General features: G+C 37.9%; 6 protein-coding genes and 1 pseudogene across 7 annotated transcripts in view; 4 read left to right on the top strand and 3 right to left on the bottom strand.

Moving 5' to 3' along the window:
• LOC106292380 overlaps positions 1-2706 on the top strand; it is a 6720-nt gene extending 4014 nt beyond the window's left edge. Inside the window, exons 4-5 of the mRNA XM_013727973.1 lie at positions 1096-2129; positions 2245-2706. Of these exons, the coding sequence (XP_013583427.1) occupies positions 1096-2129; positions 2245-2706 (1496 nt within the window). The remainder of the gene's footprint in view (positions 1-1095; positions 2130-2244) is intronic.
• A 3712-nt stretch (positions 2707-6418) lies between these two features.
• LOC106292381 lies at positions 6419-11483 on the top strand (annotated as a pseudogene).
• Positions 11484-15161: 3678 nt separating this feature from the next.
• LOC106294032 (auxin-responsive protein SAUR71) lies at positions 15162-15669 on the top strand. The gene has a single exon (XM_013729649.1). It carries the CDS (start codon positions 15245-15247, stop codon positions 15584-15586), a length of 342 nt encoding a protein of 113 aa, XP_013585103.1. The 5' UTR covers positions 15162-15244; the 3' UTR covers positions 15587-15669.
• A 317-nt stretch (positions 15670-15986) lies between these two features.
• LOC106294352 lies at positions 15987-17165 on the bottom strand. Its single transcript, XM_013729906.1, has 3 exons — positions 16914-17165; positions 16382-16460; positions 15987-16286 (listed from the first exon to the last, which is right to left on the bottom strand). Exons 1-3 carry the CDS (start codon positions 17063-17065, stop codon positions 16221-16223), a joined length of 297 nt encoding a protein of 98 aa, XP_013585360.1. The 5' UTR covers positions 17066-17165; the 3' UTR covers positions 15987-16220.
• A 290-nt stretch (positions 17166-17455) lies between these two features.
• LOC106294351 lies at positions 17456-19914 on the top strand. The gene has a single exon (XM_013729905.1). The coding sequence runs from the start codon at positions 17564-17566 to the stop codon at positions 19778-19780; it is 2217 nt and encodes a 738-aa protein (XP_013585359.1). The 5' UTR covers positions 17456-17563; the 3' UTR covers positions 19781-19914.
• A 105-nt stretch (positions 19915-20019) lies between these two features.
• Positions 20020-23456, bottom strand: LOC106294350 (cell division control protein 48 homolog A). The gene is made up of 8 exons (XM_013729904.1): positions 23276-23456; positions 22978-23140; positions 22562-22790; positions 21707-22473; positions 21400-21621; positions 21248-21319; positions 20522-21166; positions 20020-20436 (listed from the first exon to the last, which is right to left on the bottom strand). Exons 1-8 carry the CDS (start codon positions 23302-23304, stop codon positions 20137-20139), a joined length of 2427 nt encoding a protein of 808 aa, XP_013585358.1. The 5' UTR covers positions 23305-23456; the 3' UTR covers positions 20020-20136.
• Positions 23457-24153: 697 nt separating this feature from the next.
• LOC106343661 (probable receptor-like protein kinase At5g47070) overlaps positions 24154-26154 on the bottom strand; it is a 4712-nt gene continuing 2711 nt past the window's right edge. For both annotated transcript variants that reach the window (XM_013782933.1, XM_013782932.1), the window contains 3 exons: positions 25298-25558; positions 25100-25222; positions 24154-24797 (listed from right to left, as the gene is read on the bottom strand). In XM_013782933.1, coding sequence (XP_013638387.1) covers positions 24288-24797; positions 25100-25222; positions 25298-25558 — 894 coding nt within the window. In that variant the 3' untranslated portion in view covers positions 24154-24287. The remainder of the gene's footprint in view (positions 24798-25099; positions 25223-25297; positions 25559-26154) is intronic.

Here is a 26154-nt window from a genome sequence, read left to right on the forward strand (position 1 = left end):
TTTCTTGTGAGAAAATCTTTCTCTATAAGAAATTAAGTGTAATTTCTTGAGTGTATTTGGGGTCGGGTATGAGTTGAGAGCTTGTAATAATTTCCCGGGTTGATAATAAAAGATCTGTAGCAGGTCCGGAGACGTAGGCAAAAGCTGGCCGAACTCCGTTAACAATTTTGTGTGTGTTTTCCCGCTCCCCTAAATTCCGCAAATTCTGGTTTTCCGCAAAATTTGACCGCATATTTTCTAACACTTAGAACTCTGTCTTTACTTAGTTTAGTTTCTAAGAATCCTTAGGAATAACAAGAAAGAGTTGGTGATAGGAGTCACGTAAGAATTTTCTACAAAAGCTGTATATCAATATAATGCCTTGAGTGAGACATTCAAACAAGTATATAAACGAAAATACTTTGCGTCAACCGTTATGTTATTGTAATCACTATCCTTTGTAATTGGAATAATGATGTTTCCTGTTTACATACACATATATATATATATATATATGTGTGTGTGTGTGAATTTCTTTTAGCCACATATATGTAAGGATGGATTCAAATCTCTTACGTACAGCCTTAACCTCTTTTTTACAAGCCATGAACTCCCTCAACCGCTCTTCTCCTCCTACAACTTTCTTATGCCCTAGGCTACGATACAAAAACCAAATGGACCCAAAAACCTATTACATCGAAAAACGAAATTATCCGTATTTAGAAGAATCTCACCATCTTTTCCCGTGCGATACTAAATTAGAAAAACGTTTGCGAAATTTCTTTTCGGCTGCAACTGGAATGCTAAATTTTAGAATGGAATTGTTTGGAATGCATCATTCCACAGAATTCCAAAAAATATTTACCAGTTACATGGAAAACCTTTTGAAATCAATTCCACATATTCCAAAAATGGAATAAAACTTAAAAACAAATCCTTTGTAAAATCTTTTCCATTTGTTCCATATCAAAAATGATCGTGAATGTGTGGGATGATTGGAATTTCAATTCCAAAACAAATTTCAGTTTTTATTCCATTTTGTTTATCATTCCAATTTTCTCCATTCCACATATAATTATTCCTTTTATTCCATGTATTCCTATTAGGAATAACCAGTTACAGCCGTGTGGCGCTTGCAATCAAAAAGCAAAACATTCTACCACTGTTTTTTGGGCAACGAATGTAGCCAAATCTACCACAAAGAATGTCTTGAACCTCAACCTGAGATCAAAGTCCCTTATCATCCCAAACAACCTCTCCAACTTCTTTTTCCATCTCCCAATACACTTCATCTGTGGAGCAGCAATTACAAGTGTAATTGTTGTGGAGAAAACACTAAAAATTTCTATTACTCTTGTTCTATTTGTGATTTTAATTTACATCCTCTTTGTGCAATAAATTTGAACAGCCTTTCTATAAACTACCCAAAAAGGCACGACCATACACTCACATACTTCCCTCGAGTAAACTCCTTAACTTGTGATGTTTGTGCATTGGGTAATGATAAACATTTCATCTACGTTTGTTACCAATGTGATTTCCTCGTCCATTATACGTGTATCTACTTACCAACCACAATTAGAATATCCCGTCATTACCACCGTCTTTCTTTCATTACTCATATTACTAATAAGAATTGGTCGTCTTGTGGAGTTTGTCGCCAAGGGGTTGAAAAAAATTATGGACAATACTCTTGTGTGAAGGATTATTGCGATTATGTTGTTCATTCTAAATGTGCAACACGAGAAGATTTATGGGACGGAAAAGAACTTGAAGGAGAACCAGAAGTCGAGTATGAAGATATTAAGGCGTTTAAAGAGATAAGCAACGGAGTTATAGAACATGACAGTCATCCATATCATCACATGAGACTTGAGAAGAAGGAGAATGGTAGAGTGGAAGACGGAAAACGGTGTCAAGCGTGCATCCTTCTTATCTATGAATGTAGCATTTATAGTTGCATGCGGTGTGATTTTATCCTCCATGAAACATGTGCGCATCTTCCTCGTAAAAAATGGCATCCGCTGCATGCCCATCCACTTACTCTACAAGTGGCTCATCAACGTAGATTCGAGTGCGTAGCTTGTGAAAACCATTGTTGTGGTTTTGCATACACGTGCTACGAAGGCGCTTGTTCTTTTCAATTAGATGTACGATGCGCTTTGGTTTCCGAGCCTTTCACTCATGACTCACACCCACACTCCGTTATTCTTAACATCTAACGAAGGCATCAAACTCAGATGTTCAATGTGTGGAAAACTAAAGGAACATTTGAGCTGTATCGAATGTTTTAATTTTGTTTTTTGTTTCCGTTGTGCCACTTTACCATATAAGGTGAAGTACAAACATGACGAACATTATCTCACTTTATCCTACAATGAAGATACAGGAGGATACAATTGGTGTGACATATGCGAGAAGGAAACATATCCACATGTTGGGTTTTATAAGTGTGATTCGTTGTGTAGCATCACAGTTCACATTGAATGTATATTGGGGGTAGATCCATTTATGAACCATGGTCAAGGTTTCGTAATCAAAGGCTACATATGGGTTCGGATAATTCCCAACGATGGTCTTACTCGAGAAATTTGCATGGGGTGTCGAAAGCATTGCCGTTACAGAATAGCCTATGAAGCTGATGATTTAAAAGGAAGTAGACTATTACTTTGTTCCATGGAGTGTATATATTCTGTCCTAAAGCTTCCCAAGAATATTTACTCCTAGAGCTGCCCGAGAATGTTTAACATTTGCTTGACCAAAGCGATGTCTTAGTTGTTGGTTCTAGTCCCTGTATTGTAAAATGTGTCTGTGTGATGAAATGTCTAAAGAATAAAGTTGTATCATCCAATCGCCTAAATCATAATTCCTAAGGCTATGTATGATGTATGTTATTGACAAAAACAAATGTATGTTACTGTAGACGAAAAGTGAACGTAACCCATCCTTAAGGGCATCTGTATCGCGCGGTTGTTAGCGCGTCCTTAGCATAATAGGTAATTAATTTAAATCAATTTAAATCAATAATACAGAAAATGTTAGCTCACGTATGTTAATTAAGAAGTTTTAAGTTCGTGTCCTTAGCTGCACGTGTCACAGAGAGAGGGGAAGGAGTGTTCGGTGTTGGGAAAGTCTTCCATCTCTTTCGACGAAATCATTCGCATCGTCTCCCATCTCTCTCGACGGTTTCCCTCCACCGAGCTCTCGACCGCGGACTCCGTCGAACCTTCCGGCGATCTGTCCCATCTCTCCCATCTCTCCCATCTCTCTGTCGATCCCAATCTGTCGCCCTCAATCCCTCGCCCTAAATCTCTCCAACGAAGCTCTCCAACCAATATTTTGGTCCTACCAATAATCTTTCTTTTTCTAATTGTCCTTAGCTAAATCTCTTAACATAACAAAAACAATAAATTAATCTAAGGACCAATTTTTTGGTCCTAGCAATGCGGATGCCCTAAGGTAAGGGACACGAGACGGTGCTTTAGAAAGTTTGAACAAGCATTTAATGATACCGTACAGTACAGACCAGAGCGCGAGGTGGTTGACAAAAACATATGACTCTCTACTCGATTTTCTAGATAATGACAGATATCTTCTCTTCTTTTATATGTACGATTGTACGGTATGTCTTTTAAATGATAAGATATACAACTACACGTATTATCTTTGACTACTATAATACAGACCCAGCATGCACTTCAAGATGTCTGAGTTTCAGTGAAAAAAATATTGTATACATGCAAACCTAAATAGCTTTTGTATTGGTAACTTTACTTGTTCTACTACACATTTGTAGGCCTGGGCATTTTGGATATCGGTTCGGTTCGGTTCGGGTATTTCGGGTTTCGGGTAGTTCGGGTAGGGACTAGAGGATCCATTTAGTACTTAACCTATTTTCGGTTCGGTTTGGTTCGGATAGTTTCGGGTTCGGTTCGGTTCGGATAGTAAATGTAGGAACCGGAAAATATCCGGAAAAAGTTCGGTTCTCATTTGGATCCGGTTCGGGTTCGGATAGTTCGGGTAGTTCGGATAATTTGGATAAAATATCGGTTATTTAGGGTAAAATATCAAATAATTATGATGATTTAGATAAAAAAAATGGATATTTCGGATTACTTTGGATATTTCGGATAAAACTATTCGGTTAGTTTCGGATACTTTCGGGTAGTTTGGATACTTTATAATAATTTAGTTATCCTCAACTATTTTCAGATACTTTTAATAGAATTTTAAATTAAATATATATATTTAGTGATGTTATATGTATATATAATTAATATTTTTATATATTCGGGTAACCGTTCGGTTCTCGGTTTGGTTTCGGTTCGGTTCAGTTATTTCGGATATTAAAATATAGGAACCGTTCGGGTATTTGAGGGTATTAGTCCGGTTCCGGTTTCGGGTATTTCGGTTCGGTTCCGGTTCGGTTCTTCGGTTCCGGTTATTTTGCCCAGGCTACACATTTGTATAACTTTACAAAGACAAAAAAAAATTGAAGCAGAGACTAACTATATATCTTAAATATCTTTAATTAATTAAAAGATAGATTTAAGAGGAAGTTGCAGAGAAATAGAGCTTCTATTTGGGCTGCTAAACCGTGTTCTTATGAGGCCCCACTATTCTCAGGAGAGCAAAAAAAGAGAACACAAATAAGGAACGTAAGAGCACCTCCAATGGTGTTTACCCACCATTGGAGTACTTAGCATTAATTTAATTTTTTTTTTTTGAATAGTTAAGGACTCTAATCAGAAATATTGGTCCAATGGTGTTATCCGTTTTAGAATCCTTAAAAAAAAAAATTAAACAAGAAAATTTGAAAATGTTATTTTTATTGAAACACAAAAAAAAAACATACAACAATTAAACATTTTCATCATTACCAAATTTGTTCCAAAGATTTTGAATCAAATCAAATTTAAGTTGTTCATGTATATATTGGTCATGAACTTGGCTACGAATTTCAAGCATAGCACGGAGATTTGAAGGCTTGCGAGCATATGACATATCCACCTCTGAAGTTCTACTCGATTCGCCTTCTTCAAACTCTGATATATCACACTGAGTATATCCATTGCGTTCATTTTCTACGATCATATTGTGCAGTATGATACATGTTCGCATAACCATCCCGATTTGTCTCTTGTCCCACAAAATAGCCGGGTTTTTGACTATTGCAAATCGAGCTTGCAATACTCCAAAAGCATGCTTTACAAACTAAACCATTAACCGACACTCCTATCCGTTTCTATCAAACTAATAAGTTCTAACTAAGCGACTATAGTTTTGTTAGGGAAAGAAGAATGGTTACTAACCTCAGTGGAGTCGCTCAAGATCAGCCACCCGCTCTCCCAGCCTTCTAACCTGTGACTGCATTTCAAAGTAAAGAAATAAACAATGAGTTACAAATCTACAACAAACAAGTATCTTTACTGAAAGCATAAACATACCTTAAGTGCTTTACATACCTTAAGTGCTTCACACTCTCTCAGAAGCTTGTCATGATCGTGAACGCGTTGTTTGAGCCTCTCGACCTCTTCTTCCACAGCCATGACCCATGGTTGCCTGAAATGAAGACCGTCATTCTGCCAAACAAATAAAGGGAAACTAATCAGACAGCAAACAAATATCTTAGTAACATAATCAACATAGATAGAGAATCAATACTAACCTTGAAGTCTTTGCAAATGAAGAACCTTTTCCCGGGGAGGTAGTCATATGTATCAACTTCATCTACGGTCCTCTTCATGATTGATCCACAGGGGCACAGTTGGGGAATGCCCTGTTGCGCATTTGCAACGAAATCAACCTGGCTGATGTACGCTTTGTGTGCTTTCATATCTCGGAGTTCTTCCTCCATATCAGTACCTGCAACGAAATAATTTGAAAAGGAAAACCATTATTAGTCGATTCTTAACCCACGACAAACCCCTAGTTCATAATAAATCCAGGCGAAAATAAGAAAGAACCAAACTTTTAAAGAAAACCCTAATTCGATTTGAACAATTAGGGTTTTCTCAATCCCCAACCTCTAATCGCCTCGACAACATCAAACCATCACCAACAGAAGAAGAAAATAGAACCCCCCGACGAAAACCCTAATTCGATTGAAATCCCCAAAATAATTTCAAACCCTAAATCGTTTAACGCCACAATCGAACCCTTTGAACCGATGAAATTGAACGAAATCAAAAAGAAGGAGAGGTCGGATTATCTTCCAAAAGGCCGGTCGTGACTCGCCTCTCTATCGCCGCTCTATCGCCTCTTCGTCGCGTCTCGGGGTTTTTTCTTGCCTCGACAAAGTGAAAGACGACGCGTCTTTCTTTCTCTTCCCACACGAAACACCACCCTGCCAGCGCATTACGTACCCGGGCGGACTAATCCTTAACTTAGGATTAATCCTTAGCTTTAGGGGTTATTTTAATAGTTTTTTAATCGGCAAATGGAAGAGATTACGGCTAAGGACCCCCTTAAATCATGCGTTGGACGTGCTCTAACTGCATTAAATGTTTAGTCCTAACCATGATATGCCTATATAAAATCTAGATTCTCTAATCCAAAACAATGCAACAACTCCACCATTAGAAAGCTACAATGCAAGAAGAAGTTGAACCTTTTCATTAGAAAGCTACAAACTTGCTGCTTATTCACAGATTATCCAAGAGGGTTGAAGATTGTGGTGAGTTTGAGGAAGAGGGTAATGGTGCAACAACGGTTCCCAGTGATGTTAAAGAAGGGCATGTGGCAGTGATTGCTGTAAAAGGAGAGAGAGTTGTGAGGTTTGTTTTTGAGCTTCAAGAATTGTACAAACCTGAGTTCAGGAAACTGCTTGAACATGCGGGAGAGGAGTTTGGGTTTCAACCTAGAGGACCTCTCACCATTCTCTGTCAGCCAGAAGAAGTACAGAAGATTTTACAAGAAATTAGGAAAGTATTGTAAACGGGTTTGCCTATGAAGGAGGAGCACAAGCTGTTTCTCATCAGGGTGTTGATACCGTTGCATAAGCCTAAACCGATAGAGATATATCATCAGCAGTTGTCTTATTGCATCGTTCAGTTTGTGGAAAAGGATTATAAGCTAGCGGATACAGTCATCAGGGGGTTGTTGAAGTATTTGCCTGTGACGAATTGCACCAAGGAGAATCTCTTCCTTCAGGAACTTGAAGAAGTTCTTGAGGCAACGCAGCCTGTTGAGTTCCAGCGTTGCATGGTTCCATTGTTTCAACAGATTGCTCGCTGCCTCAATAGCTCTCACTTTCAGGTTAGTTATCGTGTTATACATATCACCTTAAAGCTGGATATTTTGCATATTTAGCTAATTATGTTTTGGAATTAATTTAGCATATTGAGGCAATGAAAATTGAGATATTGTTTGCTAATGTCTTCTGTGCGTATCACCTTCAAGTCAATTTTGTTTTTGAGAAAAAAGTAAAATTTTCACTTGAATCTGATTCTTCCACCTTCAAGTATGGAACGGGCTTTGGTACTAAGAATGTGTTTGTGATCTTCTGTCCAACTTATTTTTTTCTATGGAAATTTTGTGGAAACTTTATGTTATATAAAAGCAGGCAAGGATATTCATTGTGACGATAACGGAGAGATGGATTATCAGAACACTATAACTAAAAACCATTCATCTCTTGTTAAGAAATTTATCAGTTTTGTTTCCGTATAAAAAAAAAAGAGTTCAAACTATGTCTAGATTTTGAGTTCCTCCCAGTTATATTATTCCACAGTTGTTTCAAATTTTTGTTTGTCAATGGTGTTTAAGCCTTTTTCAATTGTTATACTGGCAAAACTATTCGATACTTACCAACAAATATTGAATTAGTTTCTGTCAATTGACCAATACAGATATAAAATCTTACTATATACAGAGAAATGGAGTTAGTATAATATCTAAACAACCATCAATATATAATTGTCAAGCGAGCTTTAGATCAGAAGGTCAATCCATTATATAATTGTCAAGCGAGTGTTGGATCTGAAGGTCGCGTGTTCCATCTTTGCTCACGGCAATTTGATATTTTTTTCTTGAATCTAGCCATTTGATTTAATGTGCTTAACTAATCCACGTTGTCTCAAGTTACTCCCTTCTTGTTGTGTCTCTCTGTTTGTGGCATTATTGTCTTTGTGCTTAAAGCTGACCTGACCACGCTAGCTAATTAACAGTGGTAAGAAGAAGAGACCACGGTTAGTTGCTGGACGAGAAAAGAGTGGTAGAGGAGGAACGGCTACCTCAATTTAGCCTGAAAGGTGCGTATAACTTGTCTTCTTTGTGATGAAGTTGCTATTGGTTTCTCATTGATTTGTTTGATTAGCAGAATCCTCACACAGGTTACCTTATATATTTCATAAAAATACGGAAATGAAACGTTTTTGCATTCTTTTGTACATATGCACTGAGAGGTTCTTTGAACTGTCTTTAACAGCAGCAAGATGATGAGGAGAACATAAGAAGATGACTCAATGCTGCCGCTGGTCGACACCGATTGATCCGGCATGGAACCATGGCTCTTGGCCTCTTGCGACTAGAATACAAAATTTAAACCGTACCAAATTTAATTAGTTTATTCAATAAAGTAAATACTTAGTTTAGTTTATTAGATTCCTTTGGAATAACAAGAAAGAATTGGGGACAAGAGTCACATAAGAATTTTTTACAAAAGAGGTATATTAATATAGTTAGCACCTTGAGTGTGGCATTTAAACAAGTATGGTGCTGTTCGTCTGTGAAAATGCAAATTGATGTTCGTTTTATACATTATAATGCTACATCCAGATGGATCACCCAGTTGAATTTTTAAAAATTCATCTCAAATTATCATTCAAGTGAAGGTGAGTCTTGATGGTGCATTTCGATGTAAATGCATCTAGTTCAGTCCAAAATGATAAATGACAAATAATTTTAAAAAAATCAAAATATTATTTTCAAACCAAAAATTCTATTTTTTCATATATATTTTTCCGACATAACCGAAAAATGCATTTTCTCGTCAAAACTGAAAAACAAAATTTTCCGTCAAAACCGCAAAAATTCATTTTCCGCAAAAAACGTAAAAACGATTTCCATAAAAACACATTTTCGGCCAAAAACGTAATAACACACTTTTCCGCCAAAACCGTAAAAACGTATTTTCTCGCCAAAAACCGCAAAACGCGTTTTCCCGCCAAAACCGTAAAAACGCATTTTCCCGCCAAAACCGGAATAACGCATTTTCCCGCCAAAATCGGAAAAACCCATTTTCCCGCCAAAACCGGAAAAACGCATTTTCCCGCCAAAACCGGAAAAATGTATTTTCCCGCCAAAATCGCAAAAACGCATTTTCCCGCCAAAATCGCAAAAGCGCATTTTCCCGCCAAAACCGGAAAATGCATTTTCCCGTCAAAACCGCGAAAACGCATTTTTCCGTCTAACCCGCAAAAACGCATTTTTCCGTCTAACCCGCAAAAACGCATTTTTCGTCAAAACACATATTTTCCGCCAAAACCGCAAAAAGTACACTTTTTCCGCCAAAACTACAAATAGTATTTTCTGCCAAACCCGCAAAAACATATTTTTCGCCCAAACCACAAAAATGCACTTTTTCGTCAAAAACACATTTTTCCTCAAAACCCGAAAAAATATTTTCGCCAAATCCGTAAAAAATGCTATTTTTCCGCCGAAACGTAAAAAAAATATTTTAGTCATTTTATTAACAAGTCCACCTGGATGCAGATGAAGTTAAAAAATAAAAAGTAAACGAACATAGTTGCATTCATCTGGATGCATAGACGAAATGAAAAAACGAACAACACCGAGATGGATCATCTAGATAAGACACCCAGATGGACCATCTGGATGCATCTTTTCAGATGTACAAATGAACATGGCCTATATATACCAAAATACTTTGCCTGAACTGATATGTTATTCTAATCTCTACCCTTTGTATGCGTAAATCTATGTATCTGAATTTCTTTTAGCCACCTATATATATCGTGGGATTCTGCAAAACTCAAATTAAACCACTCTTCAAATTTCTTACGTACAACCTCAACATCTTTTGTACAAGCCATATGGCAACAACACCTTTTGTACAAGACATGGACTCCCTCAACCACTCTTCTCCTCCTATAACTTTCTTATGCCCTAGGCTACATTCTCACCCTCTTTCCACCTACGGTTCTGAATTATACGAAGAATTTTTTGAATACATTACCGATTCGTGTGACGTTTGCAATCGTAAAATAAATCATCTCACTGATTTTTGGTGCCAAGAATGTATGAGAGCCTACCACAAAAAATGTGTTGAATGTCCACCGGAGAGAAAAGTGCCTTATCATCCCAAACACCCTCTCCAACTTCATTTTCCATCCCCCAAGAGTACACTTTAGGTAGGGAGCAGCCACTACAACAAGTGTAATTGCTGTGGAGAAAACACTCATGAAGGTTTATATTACTCTTGTTCTATATGTGACTTTTATTTACATCCTGTTTGTGCGATAAGTTTGAACATCCTCTCTATAAACTACCCAAAAAGGCATGACCATACCCTCACCTACTTCCCTAGAATAAACTCCCTAACTTGTGATGTTTGTGCATTGAGTGATGATAAATGCTTCATTTATGTCTGTTATATCAATGCGATTTCGTAGTCCACAACAGGTGTATCTACTTACCAATCACAATCAGAATATCCCGTCATGATCACCGTCTCTCTTTCATTCTACTTCATCATCCTAATAAGAATTGGTCTTGTGGAGTTTGTCGCCAAAGAGTTGACAAAAATTATGGACGATACTCTTGTGTGAAGGATTGCGATTATGTTGTTCATTCTAAATGTGCAACACGAACTGATTTAATTATGGGACGGAGAAGAACTCGAAGGAGAACCAGATACTGAGGAAGAAAACATTAAGGCGTTCAAAGAGATAGATGATGGAGTCATAGAACATTTCAGCCATCCACATCATAACATGAGACTTGACAAGAACGAGAGTGATAAAGTAGAGGACGGAAAAAGATGTCAAGCGTGCATCCTTCCTATCTATGAAGGTAACATTTATAATTGCATGAGATGTGATTTTATCCTCCATGAAACATGTGCACAACTTCCTCGTAAAAAATGGCATCCACTGCATGCCCATCCACTCGATCTACAAGTGGATCAGAAACGGGAATTTGCATGTGTAGCTTGTAGAAACCATTGTTGTGGTTTTGCATACACATGCCATGAACGACTTTGTTCTTTCAGTTTAGATGTAAGATGCACTTTGGTTACAGAGCCTTTCACTCATGAGTTGCATCCACATTCCTTATTCTAAACATCTGAAGAAGGTATATCCAGAAAGGGATCCATGTGCGGAAAACAAAATAAACATTTGAACTGTACCGAATGTTCTTTTGTTTTTTGTTTCCGTTGTGCCACTTTACCATATAAGGTGAAGTACAAATATGATGAACATTATCTCACCTTATCCTATAAAAAAGATACAGGAGGATACAATTGGTGTGACATATCCTAGAAGGAAACATATCCACATGTTGGGTTCTATACGTGCAATTCGTTGTGCAGCATCACAGTTCACATTAAATGTCTACTGGGGGTAGATCCATTTATGAACTGTAGCCAAAGTATCAAATTCAACAGCAAATGGTTTTCGATAATTCCCATCGACGGTCTTACTCGAAGAAAATGCACGTGGTGTCGAAAGCATTGCTCTTACAGAATAGCCTACCAAATTAATATTAGAAGAAGTAGAATGATATTTTGTTCCATAAAGTGTATTCGGAAAGTTTTCCCTACGTATGAATAATGTAGATCCTTATCCTACTATTGGACTTAATTGGTAAGAATCGTAGCTTTATATTTTTTTTGTTATAAAATAAGTGATGTATATTTCTTTTCTGTAGTTATAAATATTTTTGCTGTGCACTTTGGTTGTAAATTTAGTTATTCACTTGTAAATTTTCTAGAGTCGTGTGCAGGGCCGGCCCTGAAAGTTTGGAGGTCCAAAACCATTTAGTAAAGACTTCAAAAATTTGGGGGCCTAAAATTTTTTTTTTACAAATTAAAGGTCTGTTTACATATAAAAAATTTTAAAAATTTTGGGGGCCCAAGGCGAATGTTTCATTGGGCTTGGCCCAGGGCCGGCCCTGATCGTGTGGCCATGCGACATAGATATCTAACTCTCCTTGCAAGCAACTGTGTCTGACAGACGCCAGTGGTCAGGCATCCGGGGATTAGTCTGTTGGGTCTCGGCCGCCGGATATCCCATGTCAACAACAAAAAAGTTCTAGAGTCAAAATATAAGTGCTGTAAGTATTGTGCTTTCTATAGCAAAAAAAAAAAAAGCAAAAAGACAATTTTTTAAAGTTAAAAGATCTTTATAAAACATGATTGGAAATTTTTTTGTGATTTAGAAAAAAATTTGGTTGTGAAAATCTTCTACAACACTTCTAAAACACTTGCCAATCATCACCATTATTTGCCAAGTGATTGTTTAAATTTCTTCTACCACAATCATTCTAAGAAAAAAAATGATGACATATCCTATTTTAAAATATGACATAGATCATATTTAATTATGACATAGGTTACCATAATTATGACACTAAATTCTGTTATAAAATTCAAATATAAGATATTAAATATATAAATAGCCATTACCATAATTTAAAAGCATAAAAAATATGGTTTAAATATTCTATTAAAATTATTAAACAAAAATGTTTTTTGTTTAGTTATTGGGTTTTTTTTTAATGTTTATATTGAAAATTTATCCAGATATGGTAAAATTGTAAGAATGTATTTCTTTTTTAAACTTATATTTCATGATTGAATTGATATGTATTGTTCATGTTTCTAATTTTTCTAAATATAGTATCATTAATAATTTTTTTAACTAATAATATAACTAAAAGTATGTAAAATTTTCACATCAAATTAGAATTTGAAAAATATTTTTGTTGATATTTATAATTTTTTCATATTTAACTGAAATTTTGAATTGTATTTTGAACCAGAGCAAAAAAAAACTAGTCAAACCTTCAAATTATAAATTTTATTTGTGTAAAATTTTCGTTAAATATGTTCGTTCGGTGTGTGTTATGTTAATAGATTCATTGAGGTAATTAATAAATTGCTTTAATTGCTTTAATGTATTTTAAGTAAATTCAGTTAATAAATAAATTAAATTTATAACAAAAACTAAATAAATCTGAGCAATATAAATTTTAAATTTTCAAACCATATAAAAACACCTTACAAATGATTAATTTAGGTTTTTATACTGATAAACTAAAAACTATTCTTAAAATATTAATTAAGTTTTTTTTTAATTTTACCAAAAAAATATTATAAATTCGTAGAACTCTCCTACTATAATAATTAGGGGTGAGAAAAAAACCGAACCGAACCAACCGAATCGAAACCGATTCAAACCAAACCAAAGTCTATTTCAAACCATTCGGTTGAAGATTTTTCCAACTCGAATGGTTCGGTTCAGTTAAAACCGAACCCAGAAACCGATGTGTTTTTGTAATTATTTAAATTAAAAATATTAGTAATACCAATATACTAAAATTCTAATACCAAACCACGTATTTTCCATTTTTCATTCATTAACATATTTTCTTCTAACCTAATATGTAATCATCAAAATATTTGATTTAAAAAAATAGAAAACTCTGTATTTTTGTATTCTTATATATGTAAACGTGGATGTTAAATCTACACTTAAAATCTAAAGCAAATTTTATTAAAAACAAAAGTTCTTCTCCATAGCGTCACATGGAAGATGATTCATTGTAGACTTTTTAATAATGATATAAGAGACGTTACTAATGATGTTGTTTTTTTAGTTAACTTTCATTTGTTTTAATTTTTATATACTTTTTGTGACTTTTTAAAGGTTTTAGTTTCAGTTTTATATTTAATTTAGTTCACATAGTTTATATTTATATAAGTTACGTTTTCAAACATAATTTTTTTACAAAAAAATAAACTAAAAAGAACCTAATTAAACTGATCCAATAAAACAAACCGAACCAAATATAAACCAAACCGAACACAAACCGAACCGAACCAAACCAAGCTAACTATGGTTTATTTTAGTTGGAAAAATACTAAAACCGAACTAACCAATTCGAACCGAACTGAGAATCCGAAGTGCCTACCCCTAATAGTAATGTCTTTGGACTGGGCGAGTGACACATTGTTATACACGCGCATTAAGAATATGTGCAACATTTTCTTTACGAAAGCAATGCCTTAGTCTAGTCCCTAGATTTAAAAATGTGTTTGTGTAATCAAATGTCTAAAGAATCAAGTTGTATTACCCAATCGCCTAATAAATTGTAAGGTTATATCATGGATGTTACTGACGACTACTTAACGTAACCAATCTCTCACTTGTACAAGTTTAAATCCATGTTGGTGCCACATAGTATTCAATCTTTATATGTTTGTGATAATACAAATGAGTCTGATGGGGCCCGTAAGGAGGATCGAACCCTGTTACAGGATTATATAAGTCGTAAGGTACGGGACACGGGACGGTGCTTAGAAAGTTTGAACAAGCATTTAATGATACCGTACAGTACAGACCAGAGCACGAGGTGGTTGACAAAAACATATGACTTCTACTCGATCCTCTTGATAATGACAAATATCTTCACTTCTTTTATATGTACGGTATGTCTTTTATATGATAAGATATTACAACTACACGTATTATATCTTTGACTACTGTAATACAAACCTAGCTTGTACTTCAAGATATCTGAATTTCAGTGGTAAAAAAAATTGTATACATTTAAAACTAAATAGCTTTTGTATTGGTAACTTTACTTGTTCTACTACACATTCTGTCTATTCTTTGATGAATAAAAGAATACTTGAGTCTTTACAAAGACAAAAAAAAGAGAAAAAGATTGAAGCAGAGATTAACTATATATCTTTAATTAATTAAAAGAGAGATTTAAAAAGGAAGTTACAGAGAAAGAGAGGCTTCTATTTGGGCTGCTAAACCGTGTTCTTGTGAGGCCCCACTATTCTCAGGAGAGCAAAGAAAGAGAACACAAATAAGGAACTGCATTAAATGTTAATGAAGAAACTTCTTGGTAACCTCCTTAAGTCCTAACCATGCTATGAATGTATAAAGTATAGACTCTCTAATCCAAAAAAATGCAACAAATCCACCAAAGAAGAAGAAGAAGAAGCAGAAAAAAACCCACCTGAGCCTTACTTCCTACTGTTTGCTTTCTCTTCACAAGTTTTTGAGAAATGTGCAAGAAGTTGAAGCTTTTCATTAGAAAGATACAACCTTGCTGCTTATTCACTGGACTCTCCAAGAGGGTTGAAGATTGTGGTGAGTTTGAGGAAGAGGGTAATGGTGCAACAACGGTTCCCAGTGATGTTAAAGAAGGGCATGTGGCAGTGATTGCCGTTAAAGGAGAGAGAGCAATGAGGTTTGTTTTGGAGCTTCAAGAGTTGTACAAACCTGAGTTCAGAAGACTGCTTGAACAGGCGAGAGAGGAGTTTGGGTTTCAACCAAGAGGACCTCTCACCATTCCCTGCCAGCCGGAAGAAGTACAGAAGATTCTACAAGAAAGTAGGAAGGGATAGTCTTTGATTTCGTTATTTGTAAAGGAATCATTAGTTGATTTGAGATTCTTTTCTTACAAGAATTTAACTATTCTTACTGTTTCTCTTATTACTGAAACATGTTATGATCAAATTTACAAATTATTACTTTATGCTGGTTGTAGTTCAATTTTCTTTTACTGATTGTCATAAACAGCTTGTTATCGAGCCCATTGTTGCAGTTTCAGTGGATGCATTTTCTCCCTAGCTTGAGCTAGGTAACACCGACATATCTATCAAAACACTTTGCCTACCCTCTCCCAGAACCTACGAGGAATGTCAAAGCAACTAACTGTAGACCCAACATTGAAACTTCAATATTTCAACTTGTTCAAAAGGCGGTTGTTAGGAGAATTCTATAATGTGTTGTTGCACAACCATATGCCAGTAAGACAGTTTCTGGTTCTGAACTTAAAAGAGAGTGTTTCAATCTTGCCATAAGAGTTTCAACAAGAAGAGAAGAACTAAGCAGAGAATAGTTGAGTGATCAATACAAACGACACTTGAAATCCAACAGAAGTACAAAAGGAAGAGAGACTAAGAAGCAAAGTTCTTTTTAGTTGTTTCTCTGCTGGTCATATGGCAGACGAGAAGATTGCAAGGCGGAGGCTTTCAACTAGGGGAAGTAGACAGGCCAGTTGTAATAGTACGAGTCCCTGACTTCCTTTGGTATCTTATTCCACTGATTAACAAAAACAAGAACCAAACAAACACTTGTTGTAAGAAAATATCAGAAAAACATATAATAATTCAGTTCTTGGGGGTAAAGTGTGAAACCTTGAATTCGTAAGGCTGATTCTTCGCCCTTGCCTTTTTCCAGTGGTGCTGCTCGAAGAGCATCCACTTATCATGATAACTGCATATTAGAGAGTATGAGAGAACAAAGTAGAAGAACATAGAAAGCCTTAAGAAGAGAGGAATCATGCTAGCTATACAAGTGTAATAAGAAACGAACGAGAGAGACTACTATGAAGTTACAGCCTCCATAAGACCAAAAACGCACCCTCAACAATCAAATAAATGACATAGCTATTATGCCTATGGTGGTAAGTGGTAACTAACAACAACTCCATTAAGTTTCGGCTAAAAAGAATCTAAAGTCTCAACCTTTCCTGTAACCCAACAACAGAATCAAGAGCTATATGCCCAAACTAAGTCTCACTTACATGAACGAGAAGCCAATTCAGACCCACCAAAACACTCGCACTCACAGAGAAACCAAACACACAAAAAAACCAAAAAGACACAAACTTTCGAGTCTAGACTATTCAAGAGAGAGACAAAGAAAACGTAAAAAAGAGTTCTTTACTTGAACTGGTTGGAGAGCTGCCACATGTAAGGATTGACCCACGTGAGAACAGAGAAGGCAGCCGAACCAATCCATATGTTCACAAACCTATCAGCATCTGCGTGCGGCACTCCTGGATCTCCCCTATACGCATTTCCAAAATACTTCTCCATCTCTCCGTCGCTCTCTCTCTCTCTCTCTCTCTCTCTGTTTATTATCCTCTCAAGTCTCACCGGAGTTTCTGGATAATTAAAAAAAAAAAGAACTTTTCCTTTACTAACCTCGTGTTTGGAAACAGACACTGCAATATCCTCTCTCAGGATAGAATATGATTAATGTTTAGAAAGCGACCAAAGCAAAGTGAAGAAAGTTTAAAATGACGTCGTTTTTGAGAACATTACCGTCTCAGGGAGAGGGTTAGTGCTCCTCCGGCCATTGTGTTGATGATAGTACAACTGGGCCCTGTTCCCCAAGGGAGTATATCCAACATTTGATTCCTCTCCAGGAGTGAAACGACACGAAACCCATCGTTTTAGTTAACGTGGCCCAGCAGTTTCGGGGAGAACCAGAGACACAGGCTAATAAGAAGATCTCATTTTTTTTTCTTATTTCTTCATCGTCTTCCCCAAATTAGGGTTTCCCCTTCTATCCGGAGTTCGGTTAATTAAATTATGCGAGGCGGTGGCAAGAGAAGATCAAGCGGCGGTGGTTCCGGGAGAAGCAAATCCAGATCTCCCGGACACCGCGCGGCGGGTTCTTCCTCCGGCGGTCGTCGGCGACGTACCAACAACACTCTGTTCGTAGAAGGAGGCGCTCTCGCCGATTTCCCGAAAGATCATTCCTTTTCGACGCCGTCTCGTGGAAGAAGCTCTTCCGGAAAGGGATCGAAGAAGCCCGGAAGCTCAGATCGTGCAAAAGCTTCTGCTTCTGGTCTGAGGAGATGCAGTGGTCAAACCTACGCCTATCAGTATCCTTCACGCGATCAAACGGTTGGAGTTGGATCGAATCAGTTACTTCTGGGGAAGACAGATGGGAACCCGATCGTTGCGTATCTTGATGATCAGACGCCTTCGAAGGAAGTGGTTAAGGTAAATTATGAGTATGGATACGAGCCGAGTTTTGTTTTGGGTGGTGATGATGACGACTCTCATAAAGGATTGGGCTTTGAATCTGATGCTGGGCCAAGTGGTAGCCTTTCTGTTTCTAAGGCATTGGGAGATGAAGAGACTTGTGAAGAGGGTGGAGATGAGGCGATGCCTGATGTTGTGAAAGTGAAACCGTCGAAGAGGAACTCAGGGTTCATTTCTATTGGAGGGATGAAGCTTTACACTGAAGATATATCTGATGATGAAGAGAGTGGTGGAGAAGAAGAGGAAGGAAGCATTGGGTCTGTAGAGAGTGAGGAGTCATCTGATGAGAGTGAAAGCTCGGAGTATATGTTTGGAAGTGATACCGAGATTGATGACGCCGTTGCGAAGGATTACTTGGAAGGTATTGGTGGCAGTGAGAATATGTTGGATGCTCATTGGCTGGCAGAAAAGTCACTAGATCAACTGGATTTGTCTGACACTTCTGGAAGTGATTCTTCTGCTGAGATGAAGACAGGGAAGAAGCTGACTGGTTTTGCTCTACAAAAGGCGTCAATGGAGTATGGCAAGAAGAAGTTTACAAGAAGTGGTTCATCAGGGCATGGTAAGGCTACAATGGATGATCTTATGTTTGTGAAAGATCCAAGAAGTCTTTCGGGGAAGAAGAATAAGAAGACTAAGTTTCTTCCACAGTCTTGGCCTTCAGGGGCACAAAAGAGCAAGCATTCTCGTAACTTTCCTGGTGAGAAGAAGAAACATCGCAAAGAGTATATTGCTCTGAAGCGTCGCGAGAGAATGTTGCAGCGCGGTGTTGATCTTGCTGATATAAACATTCAGTTAGGGCGTTTCGTTCTTGAAAACGTGGACATGCACTGTTTCCAGCGTATGCATAACCGAGATTGCTCTCAGGTAAGACGGTTAGCAGATGTGTACCGCTTATCAAGTAGCTGCACTGGTTCTGGAAAGAAAAGCTTTGTGACGGTTACTAGAACGTATCAGACATGTATGCCTTCTGCTAGCGATAAGGTTCGAATTGAGAAGCTAATAGGAGCAGGAGAGGAGGAGGAGGATTTTGCTGTCAGCGGAGGAGGGGTGAAGGTTAAATCTGGAGGTTTAGAGAGGAAGAAAGCGAAAGACTCAGCCAAAAAGCGGCCTACTAGAGAAGAACGGGAGAGAAACAAAAGCAGCGGGAAGAAGAGTTCATATGCTGAGCAACCTGTTTCGTTTGTGTCAAGTGGTATTATTGATTCTGAGATCGCTGTGGCAAAGACGTCTTTTGATGTCAAAGATGCTAAACAAGTGGGTGAAGCTACTCCGGAAGCCTCTAGTGGAGCAGATATTGGAGCGTTTGAGGTACACACCAGAGGCTTTGGATCTAAAATGATGGCAAAAATGGGATTCATAGAAGGAGGCGGTCTAGGAAAGGAGGGTAAGGGGATAGCACAGCCAATAGAAGCTGTTCAACGTCCGAAATCACTTGGTTTAGGTCTGGATTTCTCCATTGATACCGAAGAGGCTAGTCCATCAAGCAATAACAACGCTAAAAGGAACAGATCTTCTTCCTCTGGGAAACAAGTCAAACGCGTCTCCCATGTCATTGGTGGTGGCTCTGGCTCAGCAAGGATTAGAGACAAAAGATTGGGAGCCTTTGAGCAGCACACAACAGGTTTTGGTTCGAGGATGATGGCGAGAATGGGTTTTGTGGATGGCTCTGGTTTGGGAAGAGAGTCACAAGGCATAGTCAATCCGTTGGTCGCTGTGAGACGTCCTAAAGCACGTGGACTAGGCGCTGAAGGCTAAAGATCGAGTGTTTTAAGTTTTAACAAGACGGTGTTACTTTAATAAGTTTATGTTCATCTTTGATCTTTCAGCATGACTACTACTTTAAACTATGTGGCTTGAGCTTTGTTGATTAACAAATCTTTTTTACTTGAGGCTTGTTGTGAAGTGCATTGATAGCAACGAAAGTAAACTACTTGCTAACTTCTGGATCAAACCGCCACTGCTTTTGTAATCTTCACATTAGCAAAGACCTCAAGTTAACAAGTCAATTGAGAACTTAATTCTGATAACTTAAAAGAAACACAAGGTATCCAGAAGTAATAGAGAGAATCCGACTGAAACCTTAAATAACAAAGTATGATAAACTTGATAACTTAATTGTAGAGATCATCATCGTCCGCAGCAGCAGCTGCAGACGTGGCAAAAGGATCAGCGACTCCAGTGGTAGCACCTGAACCAGCATTAGTCTCGAACCTGAACTCGGAACCAAACCCTCTAGACTGCTGCAGCGTCTGAGCAAAGGCTTGGTACTTCCTGATGTCTGCATCACTCACACTCCTGCGTGCATACTTCATCGACTCCTCAAAGTGCGCAGCTTTTATCTCTGATACATCATCCATATCTTCCTCCATGGCTTCTGGGTTCTCGCTCCTCCTCTTTTCCTTTTCAATGTCCTGAAACAAAAGGACCAAAGAGCAAAATTTAAACATTGGAAACTCTTAGTAATCTCAGTAAGAGATTAACAAGCATGATACTGACCTTCTCGATGTTTTCTCTGATGGCGTACTTGCAAGCCCTCTGGCAAATCTCAGTGATATCAGCACCACTGAATCCCTGTGTGTACTTAGCGAGAGCGTTGATGTCTACATCTTTAGCGATGGGTGACTTCCTCAAGCAGGCCTTGAAGATATTGAGACGGGAATCCTCGTCTGGCAGTGGAATGTAAATGAGCTGGTCGAGCCTTCCTGGACGGAGAAGAGCAGAATCAATAATATCGGGTCTGTTGGTTGCTCCGATGATGAAGACAGTCTTCTTGGCGTTCATTCCATCCATCTCAGTCAAAAGCTGGTTCAGGACTCTATCCGCTGCACCGCCACCATCACCTCCGCTTCCACCTCCTCTCTGAGTCGCAATGGAGTCGAGCTCGTCAAAGAAGAGAACACATGGAGCAGACTGACGGGCCTTGTCAAAGATTTCACGGACATTTGCTTCACTCTCTCCAAACCACATGGTGAGAAGCTCAGGGCCTTTGACACTGATGAAGTTTGCTTGGCACTCGTTGGCTATAGCTTTGGCCAAAAGGGTTTTACCACATCCAGGAGGACCGTAGAAAAGGACTCCCTTTGATGGAGACATACCGAACTTCTCAAACTTCTCTGGGTGCTCGACTGGGTATTGAACAGTCTGCATTTAAACAATCACAGAGGTTAAGCTTAGCTTATAATTAACGGACAGATCCAAGTAAGACTGGAAAGAGCATTTTACCTCCTGGAGCTCTCTCTTGACATTCTCAAGACCTCCAATGTCATCCCAAGAAACATTGGGAACCTCCACAACCTGCAAAACAAAGAAAGTTTGGGATCAGATTTATGTGAAAATACAGGATGTGATCTCGTTCTAGGTGCGGTAATACTCACAGTTTCACGAAGTGCAGATGGGTTGCTGTTGCCGAGAGCAATGTGGAAGTGTTCATTGGTCACTGCCATGGAATTGAGGATTTCAGCATCTATGGAGTCATCTTCCAAATCAATTACATCCATCTTCTCCCTGATGCATTGCAGGGCAGCTTCAGTGCACAGAGCTGCAAGATCAGCACCGACATAACCGTGTGTGTCCTTTGAGATCCTTTCTAGATCAACCTGAAATAAAAAAAACAAAACACAACAAGAGTTAGGCTTCATTAAGACACAACAAACACAGGCAGAGGTAGAATCAGAAATTTACATCTTCAGCAAGCTTCATGTTCTTTGTATGGATCCTGAGAACTTCAAGACGTCCAATCTCATCAGGAACACCAATATCAATCTCCCTATCAAATCTTCCAAACCTTCTCAAAGCCGGGTCGATACTGTTGGGGCGATTGGTTGCTCCCATGACAATAACATGAGCACGAGATTTCAGCCCATCCATAAGCGTAAGGAGCTGAGACACAATCCTCCTCTCAACCTCTCCATTCGTCTTCTCCCTTTTCGGTGCAATAGAGTCGATCTCATCAATGAATATGATCGAAGGAGCATTCTTCTCAGCCTCCTCAAACGCTTTCCTGAGGTTGCTCTCACTCTCACCAGCCAGCTTGGACATGATCTCAGGCCCATTGATACAGAAGAAGAAGGCACCTGTTTCGTTAGCAACAGCACGAGCGATCAAAGTCTTTCCAGACCCAGGTGGTCCATAAAGCAAAATTCCCTTCGGTGGCTTAACACCAATTGACTTGAACAGCTGAGGGTGCCTCAAGGGAAGCTCAACAAGCTCCCTGATCTGAGCCATCTGCTTCCTGACTCCACCAACATCATCATAACCCACTTCATCAAGCCTTTCTTCATCCTCTCTCTTGACTGGCTCACCCTCACAGAAAATCTCAGTGTCCGGAGCAACCACGCAGTACTCAGCAGGATCCGTCTCAATGACTTTAAACTCCACACTCCTCATTCCTCCTCTCACTAGGAAGAGATCGCCCTTCCTCACCGGACGGTATGCCTCCAAGAAATAAGCTGTTGAAACAAAATCAAATTATATTCACAAAACCAATCAATAAACAATATATCTCAAACAAAACAAAACAAAAAAAAGGCAACTTACGTTTGAGGTAAGCATCAAAGAGGTTTCCAGTGACTCCTTCAACAGTGTCATCAACAGGCAAGATGTGCACACGCTTTCCGTACTTGACATCAGGGCATTGGTGAACAGAGATAACATCACCAAGTCTAACCCTCAAGTTAGACCTGACCACTTTGTTCATCCTGATCTTTGGCTCCTCACACGATTCATCAGCAAGAGCGATGCAGATGGTGTCCTTCCTTTTCTTACCCTGAAAACACAAAACCAAAAACCAAATTAAAATCCACAGAGAACCCAAAAAAAAAAAATCATCAACACAGAATCAGTACAATACTATAACTCTATACTCAAAAAGCAAATCTCTTCATAATCATAATACCTAAGATCAATCATGGTTTCATAAGTATACAAAACGAGCAAAGGAAAAAAGATCCAACCTTGATGAGAATGGTATCACCACGGAAGAGCTGGAGCTTCTCCATGGTAGCAGGGTGGAGAGACACAACGGAGTTATCATCGTTGATGGCCTCATCGACGACGAGTCTGTTCGGAGACTTCTTCCTCTCAAGAATAGCAGTACTGAAATCCTTCTTCGGTTTCCTGATAACACAACAAAAGGATCGAGCTTTTAGCTATATACACTAGATCAACCAAAACCCTAATCGCGAAATCGAAAACCCAGAGTTCAATAGATCGGAATCGGAAAAGCAAAAATCGGAGATCTGGGTAACTTACGAGTCTGAAGATTCAGCTGGGTTCGACATAATGGAAGCGAGATTAGCGATGAAAGAGTTTCCTCAGAGAGTTGAGAGGTTATTTGAGAGATGGATTTTGTGAGAAAGGGATCTGAAAGAGAAGAGAGATCTTCGCAGTAAGTTATATCGACTCTACGTTTCTTGTTGGCAAAGAGAGAGACCTTAGACTTTATTTTCCTTTATTTTCCTTTTTTCTAATTTTCTAGAAATATCATAACCGACCCTTAATATTTCCTTTTTTCCCCGAACTTACACTCTAATTCTATTCTGTGAATAAATAACTCCAATTCTCTTTAATTCCCTCTTTTCTAGAAGTATCATAACCGACCCCTATTATTTCCTTTTCTCTCGAACTTATACCCTACTTCTGTTTTGTGGATAAATAACTCCAAAATTATCAAAAATAATTTTAGAAATAAGAGAATTGAAACAAAAATATATATTTTTTTGAACATTTTCTTGCATTAATATAAAAGATGAAACAAAAATATTTCTTCATTTCAAAAAATTTCGTTTCACATTTGAATCTGTAAAACATGTTCGAGTTTTATATTTTTCTACATATCAATAATAATTATCAAAAGGAATATATACCTAACCAAACTAACAATCTTCCTACCTATCGGCTATAATATTCTTTTCCAAAATTTCAGCAGTCCACAATTTAAACCCAAAATCAAAACCATAATTGTTTTCTTTAGGTTTTGTGGAAAGATTTACTTGCGGTAATTAATAGGTACTTTTAACACATAAACTTTCAGTTCAAATATTCTTGTGCTGAGAGCTTAGCTTTGGAACAAAACTCATGATAAGCTTATATACATATTTTGGTAATTCAGTTGTGGTTACAATCATAAATAACAAACATCAAACTAATAACATTAAGCATATATCACAATCTTCATGTATGTATATGAGCTTTGATTTTGACATTGCTCTCATCCAAATCTTGAAGCTCTTCAGTCTCTTTTTTTTTTTTGTAAAGTAAACAATCAACAAGCTCTTATTGTCTTTGGGTTCCATAACTTACCAAACCAACCTCCTTCACCACCACCGTTCTCTAAACCCCTCTTCTTTTTCCCTCCAGCGTCTCTAGAAGTCTCCAAACTCTTCAACGGAACTAGCTGCGGGCTAGTACCGCTACATGAAGGCGCTTCCACAATCTTGTTCACCATCTCCAACACTTCACTCATCTTGGGACGTGCCTTTGGGTTTCTAACTAAACACCTGTTGGCCACAACCGCTAGCTTCTGAACTGATTTGAGAGGGTACTTCCCTTCTAGCCTCGGGTCTAATATGAGGTTGAACTTCCTTGTGTCGGATAGATAAGGTCTCACCCATTCTAGAAGCTTCTGCTCTCCCTTAGGTTTGTTCCTATCAACTGGTTTCCTCCCTGTGATGAGCTCGTAGACGAACACTCCATAACCCCACACATCGCTTTTGTATGTGAGACGACCTGTTTGAATATACTCAGGAGCTGCATAACCCATTGTACCTACAACCTAACCAAACCGAAGAAAACCAATTAAAAACATAGATGTTTGTACAAATTAGGCATGGACATTTTACCGGACCTAATATTCCGAACCAGAACAACTCGAAATATCAAACCCAAAACCGAAAATTTACAAGTACGTAGATGGGTCAAAAATCCTCTAACCTAAAGAACCGGAACCTAAAAGAATCGACTGGTATAGATTCTAACCCGAGAATAACCGACCTGAATAGATTCGGTCCCAAGACCCGAATGCCCTCCTAGTCTAGTACAAATCTTGCAACCAAAAGATGAATGCAGAGAGCTTACATCAGTAGAAACATGAGTTAGTCCTTCAGATGGACCTAAACGAGCCAAACCAAAGTCAGAGAGCTTTGCTTTCCAGTTCTCATCCAAAAGAATGTTCGATGACTTAAAATCTCTGAATATTATCTGTAACACACATTATAACAGTCACTAAAAGAGAGAAACAATGAGATCAATTCAAGTCATGAGACGGTTGATTACCTGAAACTCCATTTGTTCGTGAAGGTATGTTAAACCACGAGCTGCATCTTGAGCTATTCTCAACCTGAGATCCCAAGTAAGGATGGTGAGTGACCGAGGAGATAAGTGGAACTCAACGCTTCGGTTTGGCATGTATTCATAAACCAAAAGCCGTTGGATCCCACGCTCATCATCTTCTGCACAATAGCCAAGCAACTTCACCAAGTTTGTATGCTCAACCACACCAAGAAAGTTAACCTCAGTAACCCATTCTTTATGCCCCTGCAAGAAAAACAAGAAGAAAGTTAAGACCATGGTTCTCAAAATCGATTTTTAGGCGGTAACTCGATCCGAAACAATTTTCTTAAAATCCGATTTATATGATTTAAATCTGTTGAACTGTTTTAAATCGGGTTTAGATCAATCTAAATTAGTCTAAATCTGTTAAATTAAACAATAACATTAGTACAGATCCACAAATTTGTCGAATTTCTTTTGTTCTTCGTTTATCTAATTTTGATAATTCAACACAATAATTTTACAATTAAACTCAGAAACAAAAATATCTTATACTCCATAAATGCAAAATGTATACAATATATATAATATCCCCTATATATTAATTGAGAAACATTTGAAAAGGTGTAACTTCAATTTTGTATTAATTAAAATAGGTCCCAATGCATAGGTGGCACTCAATTAGGTAGTCAATTACATTCAATTGAAAAATAAGTAGGTCCACATTCGATTTTTATATGTTGTTAGATACATAAGTTGGTCAAACTATATGATATAATGATATGATATGTTATTTTCTTTCCTTAAATCAAACCTACGGAATTACCATAAATGACTAATATATATATGACAATTAATGA

The sequence above is a fragment of the Brassica oleracea genome, chromosome C5 (genome assembly GCF_000695525.1).
Source record: "Brassica oleracea var. oleracea cultivar TO1000 chromosome C5, BOL, whole genome shotgun sequence".
NCBI lineage: Eukaryota > Viridiplantae > Streptophyta > Magnoliopsida > Brassicales > Brassicaceae > Brassica > Brassica oleracea.